At 45.4% G+C, this 22,346-nt stretch overlaps 1 protein-coding gene across 1 annotated transcript in view; it reads left to right on the forward strand.

Annotated features, from left to right (window-relative positions):
• LOC126522315 (uncharacterized) overlaps positions 1-22,346 on the forward strand; it is a 69,567-nt gene that overhangs the window by 13,817 nt on the left and 33,404 nt on the right. The window contains exons 4-7 of the mRNA XM_050171042.2: positions 1,949-2,093; positions 13,454-13,583; positions 14,104-14,269; positions 20,839-20,987. Coding sequence (XP_050026999.1) covers positions 1,949-2,093; positions 13,454-13,583; positions 14,104-14,269; positions 20,839-20,987 — 590 coding nt within the window. The remainder of the gene's footprint in view (positions 1-1,948; positions 2,094-13,453; positions 13,584-14,103; positions 14,270-20,838; positions 20,988-22,346) is intronic.

Below are 22,346 nucleotides of genomic sequence, written 5' to 3' on the forward strand. Positions count from 1 at the left end.
CATAGGACATTTCAGCAATTTTACACAGCCTTGTTCTGTGGTGTGTAACGAGTACATTGTAAAGGTTGATTATATCCTGGTTTGGATCCATTGAACTATTTTTAACACACAGACCAGTTTCGTATAAATGGGTTTGACTGTACAGTGAGGAAAAAGAAAGGATGTCTGTAAATGGTCGGCTCCGGATGGCTCCTATGGCAGCGACACACATGAGTGTAACACAGTACTGCAAGCATCCGGTCCCTGCCATGGCTGGTGTGTTGACCGGCAGCCTTCTCTCCTTGAGGCGGGAGGACGGGAGGGAGTCTTCCTCCTCTGAAACAGTTTTTCTTTTCTGAAACAAACCATGTGCTTACACACTTTGGACAGTGAAGACATTTCCCTTCCTCCCAGCGGAGCGAATATATTACAGTTGTAAATCAAGTATCTGTAATCAGTGTATTCACTCTGTTTCATTGCTTCTGCTTAGTTTTTACTTGGAGCAGCAAAGTTGACCTAACACAGGCTGAAAGATTGTTACTTTTCTGATGCTCTTATCACTGCACTGCTCTCGCGCTTGGCCCACCCATTTCTGCCAAAGACACGTGGCAAAACATGCCACATGAGGCAGCATAAAAATGTTGGGGGCGAACTGTTTTTTTTTTTTGTGTGTTTCACAAGAGTGGAATGAAATGGGTACTAAATAGGAGCATATAATCAGTTTATGTAGGCAAGATGTTTAAAAATTCCATTTTCTATTTCTATTCTAATTCTATTTCATTCATGCCAAAGTCATAGTACCGGTGACATCAGTGCGATGACAAGGCTTTTGTCGCTTGTTTTAGTATTCCAGGTGTTTTCTTGCAGGGCAAGTACCCACAAGTAGCCAGGCTGAGTCTTTGATCATGTTCAAATGCAATGTCATCCTTCTGTGCCTATGTAGCCCGGAGCAGATGCTTTTAAAATGTGTGTCATGGAAAGCCTGTGCAGGAAACTTCAGAAGCATGTCACCACCCATCTTCCATTTTCTTTCTTTCTGGCTTATAACTCCTCCTTTATGGCTTATAAGTTCCCTGCTCATGGTAAGACTGACTAATTTGGTATTCGACAAGTGTGATTTAGCACATTTCTTTGAAGGAACACTATTGGAAGATATCAAGTTGAGGTAGATTAACAGAGTATTTGTCTAGAAGTTTATAACTTTTTTCTCTGTGTTAATTTATTGCATAGAAAATGGCTGAAACGGCGTAAAGGGATTGTATCAACGAGGTGCCGCTGTACCAGTTATACTTCGCATGATAATTTGAAGATAATTTGCGCTGACTGCAATCAAAATGCACCGTCATGTCCGCGGTTCCATGTATCGGTCATCACGGTCTGGCAGCAGTGGTTTCTAGTGTCTGGTGACTTTTCGTTTCCTCCACAAGTTTTCTCTAGATGTGAAAATTCTTTCATAAACAGTCTTTAATATCGCTTCATCTAGGGACTTTCTTTTGGGTTGGCAGCACTGTACTGCACTTCTTACTACTGACATCTTGTTGTAGATTCGTGTACTAACTCATGTTGTATAGGTTGCCACATGCTGTGCCCATCTGCTGCATGCACACAGCAGTGACCGCACTTTATTTTTCAGTTGTGTGTGCATCAAGATTTCGTTTTTGGCAGGTATGCATTTTGTAACCTCTTGCTGAACCTTTCATTTCACCTCCTACATTTCTCAGAAGTAAACATTCTAAACAGCACAGGCGAGACGCATGAAATTGGGCTCAGGTACTAGTAGCCAAGTTGTGCACAGCGAGATAGAGCCAGTGCATCATCAATATCACTGCGTGTGATTGATTGGGAGTGACTAGGCAATAATATCACTAGGGTCATTCACATAGGGACAGCATCACTGATTGAAGCCTGTTTTCTGTGGGTCATCCGAAGTGCTACGTTTAATTCAGGCAACAACGTGCTCCCCATGTAGATCCGTCGGACAATCCGGGACCTGTCAAGTGGTCTCGACCATACTTCGACTGTGAGCGATCCAACAAGTGGGTCTACGGTGCCACGTCCCCAATACCTGACATCTACCCGCGTCACACGCAGTGGCGTCACATCGAGATCCCCAAGTAAGCCTTCTTGCATGATAGCTATTGCGGGGGGTTGAAAAGGGTGCGCACTGGGCAAACTCTGGCATCCCTAACGGTTGTTCACATCCTGTGGTATTGTGCATAGAGTTTCTCACTATCACACCTAGAGGGAAATCTGGCACCACCGTCTATGTGAGTTTCCTAAGGGGTGCTGTGCTGTCATGGGAAGGACGGTATATGTGTCTGCGAGGCTTGTGTTGGCTGGTGTTGTAAGAGGCTTCATTTAAAACATGAATATGGCTACACAGATAACGTAGTCTTAAATTAAAATCTTCATGAGAGGTTTTCATGAACTCATATTACATCTTCCAATGAAATTTACTCACCTACAATGCATAAGCAAGCAAAGAAAAGCAAGACCAGACGACAAACTGTTACAAAGAAAGCGCAAGTCTTGTCTTCTGTCCTCCAACTTTCGTGGCCCGCTGATGCTTTTTGTGTTTCATATAACTGTACATGCAATAAATAACAAGTTCTCATAATTAAACAAAACATCTTTTTGTATAATAGTAAAGCTAAAACAGCTTTTTACGTGCTGTGTTTGTAGAAAGTGAATCATTGTGACAGACGGAACGCTGCTTAGCCGGTGCATCTTCAAGGTGTCCTGGCTCTCCGACAAAAATGCCAATCCAAAGTCACAATATACCGGCATTCCCATGTATATACCACAGCGCAGCATTGCCAGATTTCCCTCTAGGTAATATAGTGAGAAACTCTGTGGTTGTGTGCATGTAAGTGTGTGGTGCAAGCCAACTAGAGTGGGCCGTGCTGTTGGTAACAGCAGGAACAATGATATAAGAATGAAAACAAACAAAAAGAGCCCTTTACCTTCTATTCGGTCCCCCACCCTTCTTTGTGCAGAGCTGTGTTATTATTTGCAGACATGCGCATCCTGTCATTGACAGCTTGACTTTCCAGCAATGTCCCATGCGGCTCAACTCATCACATTGTGAAGTTAAATCCTACATCAGTTTTCAGAGCATCGTTTAGCGTTTGACTCGAGGAGCTTTCTCATACTGCACTTCTGGCAAAACACAATAGGTTGTGGCCATCGTTAACCTCTGACCCTTCCTTCTCTCTGTATCTATGGATAAAGAACTAACATTATAGTTGTGCAAATATGATGTTAGAGTGAAATCCCGATAATTCGAACTGATGGATGATTCGAACTGCTCTGTTGGTCCTGGTAAATTCCTATGCATTTGAATAGAGTAAAATTCAGGCGAAATCGAACTCCAAGAACGGGGCAGTGATTATTGTGCACAAAATTTCTTGCTCCCGTGAACCACTCTGCAGAGAGACCCAAGAAGGTTCGATGTGTCGCTAGCTACTACAATGTCTTGTCCTGCAGACACAAACCTTCCCCAGTCCGGTGCGATTGCGCCACATTTTCTCTGTGCAATACCCAAGCACTCTTTGCAAGTTATGTCAAGCAACTAGAGCGACGCTCTCGCATATGTTGTGGGAGTGTCCTGTAATATCAGCTAAAATGACAGTAGCTCCGGAGGCTCTTGCGTCGAAGTGGGTCGCCGCTCTGCGCGGCTCCAACCTTAAGACACAAGAGTGGGCAGTCTAGCAGGCCCGAGAGGCTGCGACGAGGCAAAGCCTCAGCGTTCCCTCATGGGAGACCTGAGCCATGGTCGTTAAACTTTGCCGGATTTATAATAAAGTTATTTCCATCCATCTTGTCATAAGAAAGACGTGCAGCCAGCTGAGAGTGAACTGAACCAGAGCAAGCAGAGTGGTGTGCATCTTCCTTTCCCATCCAGCTTAACGTATTTACTTGAATCTAGGCCGACCCCGATTCTAAGCTAACCCTCTAAAGTCCGGAGCCAAAAAAGGAATATATATATATTACCTCGAATGTAGGCCAAACAAAAAAGCTAGGACAGCGTTCTTAAAATGCAAACATCATTTATTGAATCTGAACGTGCAGAGCTCATTTAACGTCGTCGTCGCTGTGTTCCTTGTCACTGTCACCTTCAAACAGTGCACTATCTTCGGTACCGTCAAGCGCATTAGATATGCTGCACTTTTTAAAGGCGCGCACGATCAAAGTACCTGGGATGTCGTCTCATGCTGCAGCTACCCAGTCCGCCAGCTGCGATAGCGAGGCACGTTTGATGTGGCCCGTTGCCGTTAGCGTGTGGTCTTCGTCAGTCAACCAGTCCGTATAATATTTCTGCAGATGATCCTTGAAAGGTTTGTTGATGCAGACATTAAGTGGCTGCAACTGGCCCCTCATGCCGCCCAGTATGACAGTGAGGTCCATGTTCGCTTGGGCGAGCGCAGCCATCACGTTGTCGGTCAAGTGCCCATAGTAAGAGTCGACGACAAGGAGCGAGTTCTTTGTCAAAAGGGCTCCTGGATGCTGTTGCCACACACTCTTAACCCACTTTTCCACCATCGCACCCGTCATCCACCCGTTCTCATTCGCCCACACAATAACATTTCTTGGGAAAGTTTCTCGAGCAGGCAATGTCTTCCTTTTAAATATCATGTAAGGAGGGAGTTTATGTCCATCAGCTGTGCAGCACAGCATCACAGTTGCACGCTGCTTCTCATAGCCCGCACAGCGCACCTTCACCTCCTTGGCACCCTTTTCATTCACGGTGTACGTCACTGGCATATCAAAATACACAGCTGTCTGGTCGGCGTTGCCGATTTGCCCAAGGTTGTAGCCTGCCGCTTCTCTCTTTCGCAGCACATAGCTCTGAAAAGCTATCAGCTTTTCTTCAATATCGCTTGGCAGCTTCTGGGGGATTGAAGTGCGACGTCGGAGGCTGAAGCCGAAGCGCTTCATGAATTTCTGAAGCCAGCCCCGGCTGGCTTTGAAATCCTTTGGCGTTAGGCCTCGCTCCCTCGAAAGTTCCCTAGCTTTCACTTGGAGCACTTTTGTTGTTACTGGAAGGGCAGCTGCTCTCTGCGTCCGAACAAATTCAGCCCAAACTGTCTCCACTTCATGGTGACGGCCTTTCTTTCGTCGGCTAAATGCCATCCTTGTTTCGGCGCTCGCAAAATGCTGCTGTTGTTGTCCCCTCCAACGACGGAAGTTTTTCTTGTCGACGCCGAAGTCCCGCCCGGCTTGAAGGTTCGACAATGCCTCTTCGGCTATCACAACTTTCCGCTTGAAAGCGGCACTGTAGTGGCATCTCCTGCTTGGTGCCATCGCGATAACACCACGTCGCACACCGATACAGCTGACACGACACAGGTCAAAATGGCAACCTCGCTTGTGTACGGTTGGTTACTGGCACGGCTAGTAGCGGCTGCGATACTGACTTTTCTAGATGGCGCTAGCTATACACTATATTTAGCAGTTTCAATGAAATACTGGCGTGTTTATTAAAATCTTCGAATCTAAGCCGACCCTACACTCTAAGAACAGTTTACACCCTTTGGAGTGCCCCTTCTGCCACACAACGATAATCGTCATCTGCCTTGATGTGTTTCCTTTCTTTAATGCTGCGAGCCCGATACTTTCCAGTAAGGAACGGCATGTGCGTTATCAGCATGATAGCATTTCCTGTTGCAGTGATGATACCGCTGCGCCGAACTGCGCCGAAACGTGAACACTGCTACATCCTGCTACATTTCAGCAAAATATGGTAAATCTGCGCCCACCCTGCGCCGAAGGGTGTGCTCCGGTCCAGAAACGAAACTAATTAATCGAGTGCCGCTTATGTCACCATCGACAGCGGCATCGCTTGAGCTACCGTACTCGCGGCGCGCGCGGCAATCCGAGCCAAGCCAAGCCTGATGGTGTTGCTGCTGTCATAGAGTTTCCTATATGGCTGCTGTTGGGCTGCTGCTGTGGTCTTTGCGGCATGCGGTCGCCCTGAGTTGGATGTGCTAGCCCTCACCGTCGGCCGTCGACTTCGCTATGGCGCTTGCAAAGCTGAAAGGTTGGTGCATCTATCATGCATTTTGTATTGCTTAAGTTTGTAGAGGCATAGCCAGCACGTTGTCTGCTGCTGTTCTATATGTCAAAAAATGTGTGCCAACAGCGTAGGCAAGAAAGCGGCAAAGATGGCGGTCTGCTGTTCAGGAGTGATTGGCGTTCACCGCACGCGCTTCTTCTGCCTCGGCGGTTCGTTGGCGCGATTTCAGGCGTGATGACGGCTGCGCGATGGGGACTAGCGATGAGTTTGGGTCGCGTGTGGGGAGGCGCGCGCTCGTTAAAAAAAAAAAAAAAAAAAAAAAAAGCGGCTTGTCTGCCGAAAGCTCCTCAGGTTCAATATTTCACGGACGGAGGGAAGGTTCAATCAAGCGACCAGTCGCGTAGGCCAATAAAAAAAAAATTTCGTATCTTTAACGTTTTAATTCCGCGCCGTTCTTGTAGCTACATATTAAGGCACACAGAAAAAACGTTGCTTAACTTAGTGAAACTCTAGTCGCTGTTTTCTCTCGGCGACGTCGCCCTGGGTGGTTTCAGCCGCGCTGCGATCACCAATGCTCGTCGCGTCGTTGCTCGCATACATAGAGCTACTGAAGATGCCACGTTAGCTTGCTGTAATGTCTAGTGCACGGAGTTGAGCGCTTTCTACCTTTTTATTTGACTGAAACATGCCTGCGTTATGCTTTAGAACTTATAATTTTAGCTGTTTGCGTGAGCTATTTCAGTCAGGACTATGGAACTGGCATGCTTGCTATGCCCGAACTTGCATGACAGCTAACGTATCGTGGCCGCTCGCAGCAATGATAATGCAAGCTGTTCACGGGGGCAGAAAGAGTTGAACAGAAAGGGAATCGAAAGGGCACTCAATAAAACATCGTGCCTTGTCTAGCGTCTCGGCAGGCCTCCGTTGTTTTTCTGCCAGGTTGAATTTGGACTTGTAGGCTCTGTTCTAATGCAGGACAAAGGTTGAAGTGCTAAACTAAGAGATGAAGCGATCTTGATAAACATTTGCGCATGTGAAAGAATTAGTTTTATTTCTGGTATATTGTGTAATGCTAAAATGTCGGTAATGAGCAATTTAACCTTATTTTCTTTTAGCATAGCGTAAATTGCATTATTTAGTAGAAATGAGAAATTGCTTTTTTTTTTGTGCAGGCCGCTCCACCAAGTTCAATACAGGACATTCTTCTCGAGACTGACCAAAATGGTGACAAAATATCACTGTGGTGCCGTCAAGCAAACGAAGCAACTGGCTTTTGTGTTTTGTGCGACAGCAGCATTAACTGCAGGCAGCACGGCGTAACGGCTATAAGGCGGCATGCCGCCACAAAGCGCCTCATTGACTCTGCCAATCAGCACCGAGATGCTTCAGGTGTCCTACAAAGACCGAAGACTACTCAGTCAACTCTGGAATTAACAAGCCAACGAAACATTCCACTGAATGACCAAGTGACACACGCAGAGACACTTTTTGTCCTTGGTATGACACTAAAGGGCATTCCATATTCGTGGGCAGACACAGCAACTGACTTGTATCCAAAAATGTTCCCGGATTCAGAAATAGCCAAGAAATTTTCCTGCAAGAGGTCCAAAACCTCTTACATTGTTTCTGACGGCCTGGGTTCATACTTCAAGAAGCTTGTGGTCGACGAGCTCAACAAGGCAGACGTGTTTTATTCTATTGCCATAGATGAAACCCCTATTCCAGAGCAAAGGTGCCAGCAGCTTGATGTGGTGGTTAGATATTTCTCTGACAAAGCGCAGCAGGTAGTAGTGGAGCACCTGCAGTCGTACCGGCTGGGTTCCGCAACAGCAGAAATTTTGGCAGGTGAGATCCAGAAAGCAATGATGGACCTTCCGCAGAAGAACTTCATTTGCTTTTTTACCGATGGTCCAAATGTAATGAAAAGCTTGAAGAAGAAAATGCAAGAGGCTTACCCGAATATCATCGACTTAGGAGAGTGCTGCCTGCACAAAGTGCACAACTCGTTTGCTCGAGGATTGAATGCCTTTGGGTCGGACATCGAAGGGGTTGTGATAGATGTTTATTACTTTTTTAAGAATTCAGCTGTGCAGAGCGCAGCAATGAAAGCGGAACAAGTGACACTTGGTCTTCCTGAAACTGTATTTTTGCGCCATGTGAGCTCAAGGTGGCTCACTTTGGGGCCTGCTGTTGATCGCTTGATAGAGCAGTATCCTGCTGTGAAGAAAGTCCTGTTGTCAGACACATCCTGTCGCACAGGAGGCCAGTTGCGTGAACGACTGAGGAAGGTGTTCTCTGACAAGACCTTCTATGCCAAGCTCCTCTTCATTAGGTACGTTTCTGAAATTTTTGTTTCATTCCTATCACTCCTACAGGGAAGTGAACCACTGGTGCATCAACTCTATGAAGAGATGGTGTTTCTCATTCAGAAGCTGCTTGGTCGCTTTATGAAAGCCAAAGCTTACCGTACAGTTAACGGCAAGGACTTGCCACGTTTGGATGTTCATTGTTCTGCAATGTGGAAGGCTGTTGTGGAAGTTGGTGGAGACACAGAAGCAGCTATGTCCCAGTGGGAACCAGCCCAGAAAAAGGCTTTTCGGTTGGGTGCCCGAAGTTTCTACTTAAAAGCCACAGAACATCTGCTATCACGACTGCCCTTTGGGAACATGGCACTGCGGAGCCTACGTTGCCTTTCTCCTAAGGCCAGGGAGGAGGAGTCATCAGAAGCTGAAATGAGGTGCTTAGCTGCAAAGCTGCCTCAGGTGATACAGCCAAGCGAAATCTCAACCCTGATGGATGAGTATACAGTTTTTCAACTGGAGACAGTTGAAAGTGCTCCAAGGGTTGATAAATATTGGCAGGTCATCTTTGACTTAAAAAAGAGTGATGGCTCGCACAAGTATCCACTACTTAATAAAGTGGTAAAGGCTTTGCTGAGCATTCCCCATGGAAATGCAGATGTCGAAAGGGGTTTTAGTGAGAATCGTAGACTTCTCCATGACAGGGCGCGGCTAACGGTAGAGAGCATCAATGGGATACGTCATGTTGTGTCCTATGGCAAGCATTTCCATAGTGACCCCAGCCGTTTCAGCATTATGCCTGAGGTTGTTAGAGTTGTGCGAAATGCAAAGAAACAGTACTCTGAACGCATTGCTTCTGAGGAAGAGCAGTCAGCGAAGCGGCAACGCAAGACAGATGAGGCAGGCTCGAGCAGCGGTGATCAAGCAGACCTTCAAAAGGAAGTAGAAACCGCAAGGAAGATGCTAACAAATGCTGAACTTTTAATTAGCCGTGGCCTCAGGTCAAAGGACTTTGCTGACATTGAAAGTGGCAATTCTCTTCTGACTGAGGGCAAATCTAGACTTGCAGTGTCCCTTCATAAGATGGCTGATAGTAAAAGGAGAAAAGTGGCTGCACGCACGTGAAGTACTTTTCCGGGGTTTCACAGTAGTTTTGTGGACACAAGCCTGACTGATGTTGAAACTTGTGCGAATTTTCTTCATTGGACTTTTTAGTTGGCAGTTTATTAGAGCACATAACCAGAATTTTCTTCATATTTATTGTTGTGCTTCTGTATATTCATAATGTCTGCTTAAACTTAGAAGATATGTTTTCATCAATTGGGTTCTCTGTCAAGGTACTATTGTTCCCGCCGTGGTATGTTTAGGTCCGCACAGTTAGTCATGCAGTTTCACTTAAGTGAGTGTATTCTGTGCATTTCTTTTCTTTTTTTGTTAAAGGTTTTTTCGCTAGTCAAGCTGCTTCACTCATTGCTATATACACAGTTAACTAGTCCTGCTGTGTCACTGAAGTGAGTGTATTCTCTGGTATGTTTTGTGAAAGGCTTGTTCTCTAGTCATGCTGCTCCACTTGACTGAGTGTATTGCTTAGTTTTGTAAAAAGGTCGTTCTCTAGTCATGCTGCCCCTCATTACTGGGTTCCTTGCTTTATTATCAACAAGGTTTGCTTGCTAGTAATGTTGCCTCACTAGGATAATTGTATTCCTTGATTTGTCTCGTAAGAGGATTGTTCTTTAGTCACGTTGCCTCACTATTTTGAGTATTCCTTTCTGTAAAACGTTTGTTCACAAGTCGTGCTAGTCCCATGAGCATATATTCATTTCTTTGTTTCATAGTCACATTGCCTCACCCATGTGAGTGTATTCTATTTCCTTTGTGAAAGGCCACTGCTGTGATATTTAATCATGAGGATCTCTTCCTGTGATCTTTCCTGTACAAGTACATGCAAATATTTGCCCAAGCTGCTGTGATAGTCTTGTTGCCTTAAGACATTTTATAATAAAGTGCAATAATTGTATATTTACATATTGTTTGTCTGACAACTTTAGTTAAAGCTAGACTAACTGGTGGTATTAATAATTAAAATAAGTGGCGTTTGTTATATTTTGGCTATGATAGAACACCACTCAGCATTTCTTGCTTTCCTATTGCTTGCTGTGAAAGCTGCACATATGTTTTGCAATTGTTTCAACAGACACCCGCTTCGAACGCTCGTTTTACTGCTCCAAAAAGCAATTTTGCCTGCTCCGAAAGCCCCATTTTACTGCTCCGAAAGCCCATTTTACTGCTCCGAAAGGCATTTTTGCCTGCTACGAAAGCCAGTTTTACTGCTCCAAAAAGCATTTTTGCCTGCTCCGAAAGCTGCTCCGAAATGGCCAAGGCCAGTATCATCACTGCTGTTGGCAATGCTATCATGCTTATAACACGCATGCCGTTCATTACTGGAGAGTACCGGGCTCGCAGCGTTAAAGAAAGGAAACACATCAAGGCAGATAACAATTATCGTTGTGTGGCAGAAGGGACACGCCAAAGGGTGTAAACCGTTCTTAGAGTGTAGAGTTTGGAATATGATTATCCGAAAAAAAAAAAAAACTATCGGCCTAGATCTGAATAAATACGGTAATCGAAAGGAGTTAGAAAGAGCCCCATCACCTGCCTTCGCAGTGCAGCTGGGATTGTTATAACCTCTTTTCTTATCCGTACTACCTGATTCTGGTACACTCTAATTAGCTGACGAATAATTTGCTTAAAGTTTCTGGCTGATTTTTTGGGCCTGCTCAGTTATTCGAATAGGCACTGCCCCCTTTTTTATTGATCCAATGCATAATGGTGACGAAAGTTTAGTGCGCTGTACGGTGTCTCACTCGATTTTTCAGGTGCATCACCCGCACGTGTGACGCTGGAAGAATGGTGGCCATGTAGAAAGTAGGCACCATTCAGCCTGTCCCCCATATTCTCACTTTTGTTGGCGAGGTGGCTTCTCAGCTTTCTTACAGTTGTAAAGCTGCTGCGAATAGATCTGTGTTGACTTGGCGCCAAACCATAGCTTTAGTCACCAACGTCCGGTGAGATAGTGCTGATTATGCCTAAGAACCAAGGCAACGTAATAAAAATTGAGAAAAATTCGCTTTTGGTTAGCATGGCGGCAGGCAGCAAACCGCTGCAAGAATTTCACCACTTATCACTGATCATGGACGAACTTCACTGGGGGAGCCAGGGTGTTTGCTGCTACCATTTTCCAAGTTTATTGAGATGGCATTTATGAAAGTGGGCAACATAAAGAGAAAACCAGCTCATCTCTTGTATTCATGAGGCAAATAATAGACAAATAACATGAAACGCTGTGGCACCATCTGGCAGGTATAAATCTAACACCTTCCGTTAGGCCTAACAGTGTCAAAACAAACAGTTGGTCTCAGTAACGGCAAAACATTGCCAATCCTTTGTCATCGCATGAGATAAGACTAAGCAAAGTCTGATTTTACCATGTATTTCTTGATGTTGTGATGGAGAGCAAGTAGCACGCACAAATTGGGTTCAAAGCCATGCTGAGCACTGTGATGTTATTAAGTTGCTCAATCACAGCAACTGGTGGACGCCATCTTGGTAGGCTTGTCGGCTGGTAGCAGCAAATATCAAGAGCCTTAAAGCTCCATACTTGATCATTCATTCTTGTCGGCCGGTATCGTAAACAGTAGGACGGCAGTGCTATTATGCTAAAACACTGCAGTAATACCTCAATAAATCAAAGGCCGCTGGACCACGAAAATTCTTCGAATGAAGCAGATTTTCAAATTGACCAAAATGAAGAAAAAGAAAAAAAGAAAACAAGCAAGCACTTTCTGCAAAAAGAAATCGCCTTTATTTTCTATAACCAAGGAAGATTACGTGAAGTAATCACTGATGTGGGATTGCTTGGCATGGTAGTTTGCTGCTCCAAGTGCCCTGTTCTCCAGCTCGCTCACAACACGTAGCATATAAAGATCACCACCACTGCATTCAACAAAGTTGCGGACGATGTCCACGGAATCAATAACCGCTGCTAAAGCGGGTACGCCGGTGCTTGACTCCAAGAATTCTGACTTGGTGGATATTCTGGACTTAATAACCGTCAAGGTTTCTATTGAGCTAATGCATTTCTGCGACTGATTTCTCAGACAAATTGAGGCCCCAAAGGTCGATTTTCCGGCCTAAATTGCTCATCCCGAGCCACACTACGTGTTCTTGGAGGCTGCCATGTTGGATTTTCGCTGGCTTGGCTTTCAGCGGCCCGCTCTATAGCCTGTAAGATTGGTAGGAGCACGTGATCAAAAATAGAAGTGAGTGCTATTCTCCGGTCTTGGAGGCCATGCCTGCTCTTCCTTGACTGACAAAACACTCCAGGGGACAGCACTTTTTATTTCTTTTTTCGGTCAGCACTATCGTCATAATCACTTAATGCGTGATGGGTCTTTTTTTTCTTCTGAAGTTTTGGTTGCTATTTTGCACGTGGCGTGTCCACTCGGCAGGTGTGTCTCGAAGACGTTGCCACATCTTTGTGGGTATTTGTGTGGCTTCGCATTTGTCTGATCGGTGCCACCTCCAGTACGCTTGCAAGAGCCAAGTGGTTCAAAGAAATCGTGCCATCTATCACCACTCTGCTGAACTCCGCTGGCAGGAATCGCCAATGCGGTGACGCTCTTGTCACCGTGTTACTGTATACTGTATACAGTAACGACAGTATACAGTATACAGACTGTATACGGAGTCGACGTCACTCTTACACAAATCTAGGCAAGTCTGATCGCTTCCAAGCGTAGTATGAGGCAGTGCGCTATTATAGATTTGTTTTAAGCTGCTTTAAGCCAAATAACTTTAATTCTTTGGGCTGAACAAGTTTTTCGGACTGTTTTTCAGTCCCTTTGAGGTCTGGAAAATTGGTTGGCGATTGTATGTAGTGCCCTAACCTAAGCGTTGCACATTGCTGCCGGCCGGAACTGTCCAAATTCTTCGAATGAACCGAAATGTCAAATTATCGAGGTTTTACTGTATATTATTGAATGACAGAAGACTCGCAAACTGAAACTGCAGTTGTTGCAATTTAATGCCTGGCTAGTTCAGTCAGGAATTTTGCTTGGTCTCAGCCACAGTTATCATTGGAAGTCATGTGCACGCCCAGGTACGTGGCAGTGGCTGTCCTAGAGCTGGATTTTGAGCGTCTGGACATCAACCAGTGCCCCATCGGGAGCGGCAATCCCCGGCCCAACTACTTTGCTGGGACATCCCGCTGCAAGAATGACACCACTGAGGTTGGTTGGCAATCACATGGTGCACCATTCCCTGTGATGACACTTCTGGAGGGTCTAGTGCAATAATCACTGTAGTGAACATGCCATGCAACTCGGTGTCGCTAGTCCCAAACTTTTACCCTTTATTTAAGAGTACATTTTTTGATACAACAGACATGTCGGACATGGCCAGAGCCTGTCCAATTTGTTAGATTATTGAAGGGGGCATCTCAAAGGCCTGCTTGCACTGGCCTTATAACACGCCAGAGTTAAAAGGTGAGGTCAGGAAAGGCAGTGGCAGTTGTTACCCAGGCATGCTGATTGTGTTGACTTAACAGGGCATTCATCAGGAGTCTTGCATGGGTTGGACGAATCCTCATTGCCAAAATGTTGTACCTGGCAGCTCGTAGAGGAATGACACAAACATGCATGAAAATGAGCATCATCTTCTTTAATGCCCGCCTCAATGCCTTTGCTCGTTTGTTTGCCACACTGTCAGACTGGCTCATTGTCTTCAATATATGATGCCACATCCTTGCAGTGTGAACCAGTCCATGGCTACGGCTTCCGGCGTGGTGGCTACCAGTGTCGGTGCCGGCCTGGCTACCGACGCCCCCGGATTGTGCGCAACCCATACCATGGCGAACTCATCGAGCGTGCCACCGAGCACGACTACCGCACAGGCTTCAACTGCGAGAAGATTGGCTGTGAGCAATGCTGTTGTGTCATTGCATAAACTGTGTGTTTTGAAAGTGGGTTCCACCGGCCCCTCCTCGTGGTTGCACGAGCCACTGATAAATTCTCCCTGTTCTGCACTCACTAAGTCAAAAAGACGGCAAAACACGAAGTGCGCTCGATCCAAGGAGCCTCCATTACCCATACCCGCATAAAAAGCACATCATAGTGTGTAGCAGAAAGACGCAAGCCGCACAATAAATCTGCCAGCAGCTTGTAGCCACCATATCCTTCGAAAACGGGCAGCATGCCTAAGCTTTTTCACTTGAATCTCAGAGGCCGTAACTCACCCTTGTGCATTTCTCTTGTTTGTTGATAGGTTCCGCTAGCATGCACGCTGATGTATATGTCAGATGATTAATAAAAAAAAGCGGGGCAGCGGTGGCGTAGAGATAGAGCATCCACCTTGCGTGCAAGAGGACCGTGGTTCGAATCCCGGTGCCGCGCAATTTTCCACCGGATAAAAAAAAAAATCCGCGTGTTGATAAAATTGCATAAACAGGCCTGGAGTGCGGCCTGATCCCTGTGACCAGAACCGGTAATGCACGCCCTCACCAGAGCAGGATTGGCCACCCTGGTGCAGTACTTAGCCACAACCTCCTATATGAATACAACAATCAAAGAGCTACGGAAAGAAGAATGATAGGTGTGACATAAAGGGATAAGAAAAGAGCAGATTGGGTGAGAGGACAAATGCAAGTTAATGACATCTTAGTTGAAATCAAGAAAAAGAAATGGGCATGGGCAGGACATGTAATGAGGAGGGAAGATAACCGATGATCATTAAGGGTTACGGACTGGATTCCAGGGGAAGGGAAGCGTAGCAGGGGGCGGCAGAAAGTTAGATGTGCGGATGAGATTAAGAAGTTTGCAGGGACGACATGGCCACAATTAGTACATGACCGAGGTAGTTGGAGAAGTATGGGAGAGGCCTTTGTCCTGCAGTGGGCGTAACCAGGCTGATGATGATGATGATGCATGGATCAGCACAACACAGTCGGTTTTAGTACGGTAACTCGGCGAGTACGGAACATCGCATATGGGCGACCAAAGAAAAACAAAAATGCCGCTAAACCAAAATGAAGCAGCGTAGTCATAACTGTAAATCGTATACAGAAATCGTATAGCATCTGAGGATACACAACTGACTGCAACTCCGGAACGCTTTGTGCCTAGTTCTGCCTTTAAAGCCATTATTTTCGGATTATTGCTGCACATAACAGTGCATTGGCAGCTTGCCGTGTGCCTTCATTACTGCATAGTCACTATCCATGATCCCGTCGATAGCCACCGCGGTTTCGTCTGCAGCGTTTGCAGCAAACAGTAGTTTCGTTTTGACTCGGTGCATGTGTCAGCCGCACGCCTTCAAAACTGCATAGTTCCCATCCATGATCCCTTCAATAGAGACTGCAGTTTCGTCTTCAGTTGGGGAGTGAATGGTAGTTTCATTTTGACTTGGTGCATGCATCGGTTGCCTGCCTTCAGAACTGCAATGTCGCCGTCCACGATCACGTTGATAGCTGCCACGATTACGTCCACACTAGCTGTGGAAAACAGTAGTTTCGCATTTACTCAGTGCACACCTGTTGAGGATGGAGAGCACCGGCTACATTGTTATGGCTGAACGACTTGATGGCAACCAGCTCACTGGCAAAAAAAATAGTGGGATGTGTGCGGCACAGTAGGGAAAAGCATGTTTTAGTGCGTCCAGTATTTCGTCAAGCGCGGAAAGTTTGCTGGATAAGTAGGAGTGTAAAGGTGAGCGGCCGGATTTGTGGTGTCACCTGCTGGTGCAAACCTCAATGAGACAAACACAGAGCTTAGGTCATTCTTCTTTGCTGCTGCTGTAGATTTTTGACAGGGGCATAATCATGTTCGCGATTATGCTGCTGCCAAAAAATTTGCGCCAACAATGAAGTAGTATATACTTGGTTACTGCAATGTTAGCTCTGTCTTTGTTTGCTTGAGCTCTGCAGCACCAGGTGGCTGCACCACTCCAGTCGTTCACGTTTACGCCTCTGCCCATCTGACAATCCGCCCAAACCACCTGCTTTTGTTGAAATACCGGACAGGCTAAAACTCTCTATAGACATGCGCTGCAGCCGTGCTGCGAAGGAAGTTGCGCGGCCTTTATCGCTGCATGTGCTAATTAGTCGCGAAATGATGGGAATCACAGCTTCTGCACTGCCTTTGTGCAAAATAAAAGGATTTGCTGATTCATTCAGCAAGCAAAAGTGTGTTGATGTAGTAAGCGTTTCTTTCTTGTTTTCTTGAGACTCTCAGTAATTCAACATTTGGTTAATTCGGACATTTCTTTCGGTCCCTTGAAATTCGAATAAACAAGGTTTTGCTGTACTCAAAGTAGAGCCAGTACTACCGTATTTACTCGCATAATGATCGCACCCCTGAATTTTGTCGTCAAAATTCAATTCTTTTTATTTCTCGTGTAAAGATCGCACCCTGAACTTGTCGCAGCGATATGTCGTGTGCCAAGTCTAGCTAATATTGATCGCGCTTACCATCTGTCGAATGCTACACTAACGACTCTTCAAGGCAAACCAAGCGGTCTGCACGCACCACACATTCTTAAGTAGATGCCTCATTTCATTACTTTCATCACTTTCTGCACTTCCATGTATATAAAAAAAAAGCTGCAACCAAACTTGCCTTTATTATGTGTAGGCTTTATAATGGTTGTGGTCAACAACAACAAAAAAGGCGCCTTTCGATTCTTCTCATCTGCACTCGTGGGCCTGCAACAAATCGCGAGCGGCAATGATAGTAGCCACGTTTACACTGATACGTTAAAAGTGTACCCTATTCATACGCCGATGCTGGTAACACAGCTAAGATATTCGCCCACCCTTAGCGGATACGTGCCGTATTAGGATAGTAGTGAAGATACATGCCGCAGTTTCTGCAGCATGCCGGCCATGTGTTTCTATGTCACTGGCAGCTAAGCACGGCCATCTGTTTCTGTCCCCTCAAAGTGGACATGGCTACGTTATTGCCGCAAGCTTGCCGATATTAACGATATTATTCATTACTGATATGGAAGAAACTGTTTCAATGCACGTAGTGTACTCACGAGAAAAAAAAAAAAATATCGCGTTCGGCGCGTTCGGCTTGCTCTGCCGGCCGCCATTTTTGTTTTGGTGTCCCGCAGCAAATGTAGGACGAAAAATTTTTTTTTTCTTTTCGAGGGAAATTTAACCCGTGTAATGATCGCACCCTTGATTTTGCGTCAATTTTTCTGACAAAAAAAGTGCGATCATTATACGAGTAAATACGGTAATTCTAAGACCTCTTGTGGTGAAGTGTTATGAGTGTTCCTGTGCAATGTGTGCTGAAAACTGTCATTCTTTCTCGGCATGCCTTGGTTTCGATGCTGTCTTGAATGACGACTGCACCAAGTTTGCACAACGGGGGTTGCATGTTGCTGTCAAATAGCCTGCCCACCACCACTGTTGGCCCCAAATGTGTTGCGCACTACGCCTAGCCTCTCTACTACTGGGGGTTCCTTGGCACTTCATGGAGCTCGGCAGGTTTCCCGAGGACTAACATGCTTGCGAACCCCTGCAACGAGTGTCGACAGTTGTGGATTCTCAGCACACCACCAAATCACTTGTCGAATGAGAGTTTGGGTTCACGTGGTTTGAACAAGATGTGATGAGATAGCCAGAAGGTGCAATTTTATTAATTTTACTTGTAAAATATCTTACAAAGCCCTTACATCGGGCATTGAGTAAGGGGGGCATAGAATCAAGTAAGCACATACAATCTCGTAACAATATGAAGGTAGAGAAAAAACAACACGAGCCAAGTGCACAGCCTAAAAATTAGAGAAACATATTACAGTGAAAGCTCGTTAATTCACGACTCTTTAGTTCGAAATTTCGGATAACTCGAAGTAGCCGCCGCGGTCCGTCTAGCAATGTATTGAAAGCAGTATGTAACACATCCCGCTAATTTACACTGAAATCTGCCCCGCCACCGATAATTCAAACTCCGCACCATGGGGAGGGGGAGAGTGCTAGTACGCGGGAGCACGTGGGCGAGTCGCCGCGCAGGTTGCGCAGCGTTGCTTTTTCTATCTGCGGCCCTTTGTTTAGGCTTGGCTGCAGAGAGACGCGTTTGTCCATTCGCACCGATCGGCATGACGAACGCACGGATGAAGCAAGAGCGATCTCGGCGTCAGGCAGGTCGGACTGCGTTGGCCACATCCGGTTATGCTGGCTGCGTCAGCGCTTCAAAGTGTAGACGTTGTTGTTCACGACAACGTGACATAGCATCTGTGCACGCGTGCTCACACTTCGTCGGACTATCTATGTGCCTTAATCGAGTGATTTCTTTCTGACTTTCGTTAGTTCGAATTTTGTATAACTCGAATTTTCATGGCATCCCCGCGGAATTCTAATTAACAAGCTTTTACTGTAGCTACATGCAGCTGTATATGAGTACAATATAAAGGAACTTGATAAGTTTATAACAAACGTATTACAGTGCAAGGAGAAAGTAGGAAAAATAAAACCAAACAATGATTATGATAGCAATGGTTAACAAGGGTTAAGCGAGTTGAGTGAGTGCCTGAATTTTTCATGGTCAGTTTCCGCAACTATGTTATCGTGGAGGCTGTTTTAGAGATGAATGGCGCGTGGAATGGCAGACGAGTTAAATGCTTCAGTTTTACCATAGATGCGTGTGAAGCTAAGATGATTGTGTAATCTGTGCCACGTGTGTGATGACGTTTCTAAGTGTAGAGAGAGTTTGTTAGTGTGGTGGGCGTACTTATGAAATAATGACAAAACGGCTATGTCGCGACAGTTGCTTAGCAGCTGAATTGAAAGATCAAGCTTTGTTTGAGTTACACTAGAATGGTAGTCATAATTCTGCGAAATGAAACGTGCAGCTCAATTTTGGATTTATTCCAGCATGTTAAGCAATTTTGGTGAGGAGACCAGACTGGAGAGGCAAACTCAAGCTGTGGGCAAACGAATGTTTAAAATGTCAGTTTGCAGATAAGTGTAGGTGAGTTTCGAAGATTGCAGCGCAGGTAACCCAGTGATCGAGAAGCACCGGCACAGACGGTGGTAATGTGAGCAGTCCAGGAGAGGTTTGTTGAAAGATTTACGCCTAGATGTTTTAATGATGAGGTCCGAGATAATGGGACATTTTTAATGGACACTTGCCGAGATACTTCGTAGTACATACAGGAGAGATGGATAATGGTACAGGGCTTTGTAGGAAGCGGAGACCCTGCTCTTGGGAGCTGAAAATTGTCCCATCTTTATGCGTTCCATTGCTCCAGGTAGGCATAGAGCATTTATTCTTGCTTTATTGGATCCCTGTATCATCCTTGATTGGTTTATCCTCTGCTATAATCATCATAAACAGGTTGTGGAATGTTTTTTCTCATTTTCTCGAAACAGAATTTCTGGTGGTGTCACTGTTTTGTAGTGATGATATCTCTGGTTCTACTTATCCTATTATCCTATCACAACAATTATTTTTTTGTCAGAAAGGTAGACAAATAGAGATTGCAGTGGGTACATAATATGGACAATTATTATGACAGAAATATTAAAGAAGTAATAATTTTTCCTTGGTGTTACTATGAGTTGACACTTCTAAAAAGCTTGATATGCTGTAACTTTGGTTCCAATCAGTCTAGAGCAATTATTCTTGTAGCACTGCATACTCAAATTACTAAAGATCATTTTTATATGTTGACATATATTACACCTTATATAGTTTAGCAAATAGCCCACCTCCAAGCTTGTTATGAATTTTTTTAATTTCTAGAAATATATTTATTGTGTAAGATAACTCAATGTACATCTTGAATTAACGCATACATAAACTCTGCAAGTTTTATCAAAATCAATTCAGAAGTACAAAAAAAGTGTTGATGCTGGGTCTCCCCTTAAGGGGACATCGACGAGAAAAAGAAGTAGAACTGTATTAATAGATCCATCTTCTATGATCCCAAAAAAGTCCGCTCTTACTGTGACCGAAGGCATTATAAGCCAGAAAACACACTAGAACAAAAGATGGGTGGCGACGTCACATTGACGTTCTCACACGAGGTCACTGTGACAGAATTGTGGATTTTGACAGCATCTAATTGGGCCTAGTTAATTTTTTATCACTAGGTATGGAGCATTCTTATTGAGCCAGAGAGTGAGCATAGCAAGTTTTCACAATGTTTACTCTGCCACAATGGCCTAATTATGAAATAATATTTTGAAATTCGTGATGTTGCACAGACATACTGGTGCTGGGGTTTTTGGCATGAAATTAAAACTGAAGTTTAGGATTCATTTCGCCTTCTGGTAATTAACCTCCTGTTGTGAACTCAACGAAAATGATTTTGAAAGTGTACTTTTGTCACTCTAAACGGATTTAGTCTTTTTCTTTGCTGAACCTTTAAGATGTGTCTTCAAATAGTAAATTGCTTGGTGCAATATTTGACTCAGAATCAGCGTGAATCGGTTGCTTTTCTCATTGAGTGGTTGGAACAAAGTCAACTTTGTGTGTGCAGACTTGATGGTGCAGACGCAGAATCTGCTCCGCATAGCAGAGGAGGACCGCCTCCGCTTCATCGGCATGCAGTCCAACCACATGGCCATCCTCAACATCAGCAGCGGTGCCAACAAGGACCCACACCTCATCTTCACCCTCATGAAAGCGGTGAGTCAGCTTGGTGTTCGGTTAAAGTGGGCCAGACGCACTCTTTTGTTTCAGTCTTAGCTGGGAGCCATGTAGTAAGCATTTGCTTGGTGTAAGGAATTACAGGTGTTAAAGTGTTTATTTACCGAAAAAGACGCTGGAGTCTTAAAGCAGCAACACAGCTGTTAATGTGAAGCCTGCGCTCTGGTCTCGCTTCCTGTTCGTCTTCACTACAGAGGACTTTTGTCCAACTCGTGCACCCCACACGAATAGGAAAGGACTCAAGAAAATTACACCACATTTATCTTACTGGGCAATAGCACGACTACACCAGATGGTATGCAACAGGGCGAGACACACTAAGCTAGAATGACTGTGGTTGGGCATGGTAGTTCACAAAACAAACAGTTCAAGCCCTCTCGCTGTAAAGAGGCCAGCAGATCAGACGAAGACAGGCTGTCAGAGAGCGAGGCGACACGAGGAGACAACAAAGAGCAGATTATGCCCCGACGGTCGGCACTCGGGCAAAGGTGGTGCTTGATGGTTCGGGAATGTGACGTGACGGTTCATGCAATGGTCAGCCTGCATCTGAGCTGCAGTGCATGAACCGGGAGTAGCCATCCCGCCCAGTGGACCGCTTGCACGCAAGCTGCAGTGCTTGGTGCAAATTTGGTCGTAAGCCAAGCCACGATTGCTGCTGGGCCAGAAAGATGACTGGTGAGATGGCTTGCCCGTGAGCTGTGATTGCAGCTCGTAGCAAGAGGCTGCACAGCATGCCAGGCCAAGCTGTGTGTGAGCTAGTGTACGTGAGCCTTGGACAGCCGGCAGCTCCACGGACAGCCACGCTCCCCTGAGCCTAGGTTGCCAGTGTTTGGCCTGCTGGCTTTCATCTGCAGCTGTGTGGCTGCATGTTTCGCCACCAAGCATTTCATCATGTGTGGGGCTGAATTGTGGGGCAACAAATATATGGTGCAATGCAAGGCCTCCTCTTACTATTTGAAGACATCACACCCACACGGGGTCCAATTGTGAATGCGCCCGTTGCAGCGCTTCGTTATTATCGGTCTCTCCTTTTCCTTTCGCTCATCACACCAGGATACATTAACAAAACACAAATTGTCATTGTTGAGCAGCAATGGAGAAAAGTGTCATGTGGTCACTCATGTGTGTCCTTTAGATGCCTGCATTGTGACAGGTAACACAGTTAACCTCTTTGTTGCCTGAGTTCCTGAAAAAGAGTGTAAGAACACCTAATTTGTGCTTGGATGTACTTGTTTGTGAGATATACTTGTTTGTGTGCCTTCCACAAGTGAGCTACTATGAGTGCTTTTCCAGTACTTGCAGTATGGAACACATGCATTTACTTTTCTGTCTTTTGTG

This window comes from Dermacentor andersoni, chromosome 6 (genome assembly GCF_023375885.2).
Source record: "Dermacentor andersoni chromosome 6, qqDerAnde1_hic_scaffold, whole genome shotgun sequence".
NCBI lineage: Eukaryota > Metazoa > Arthropoda > Arachnida > Ixodida > Ixodidae > Dermacentor > Dermacentor andersoni.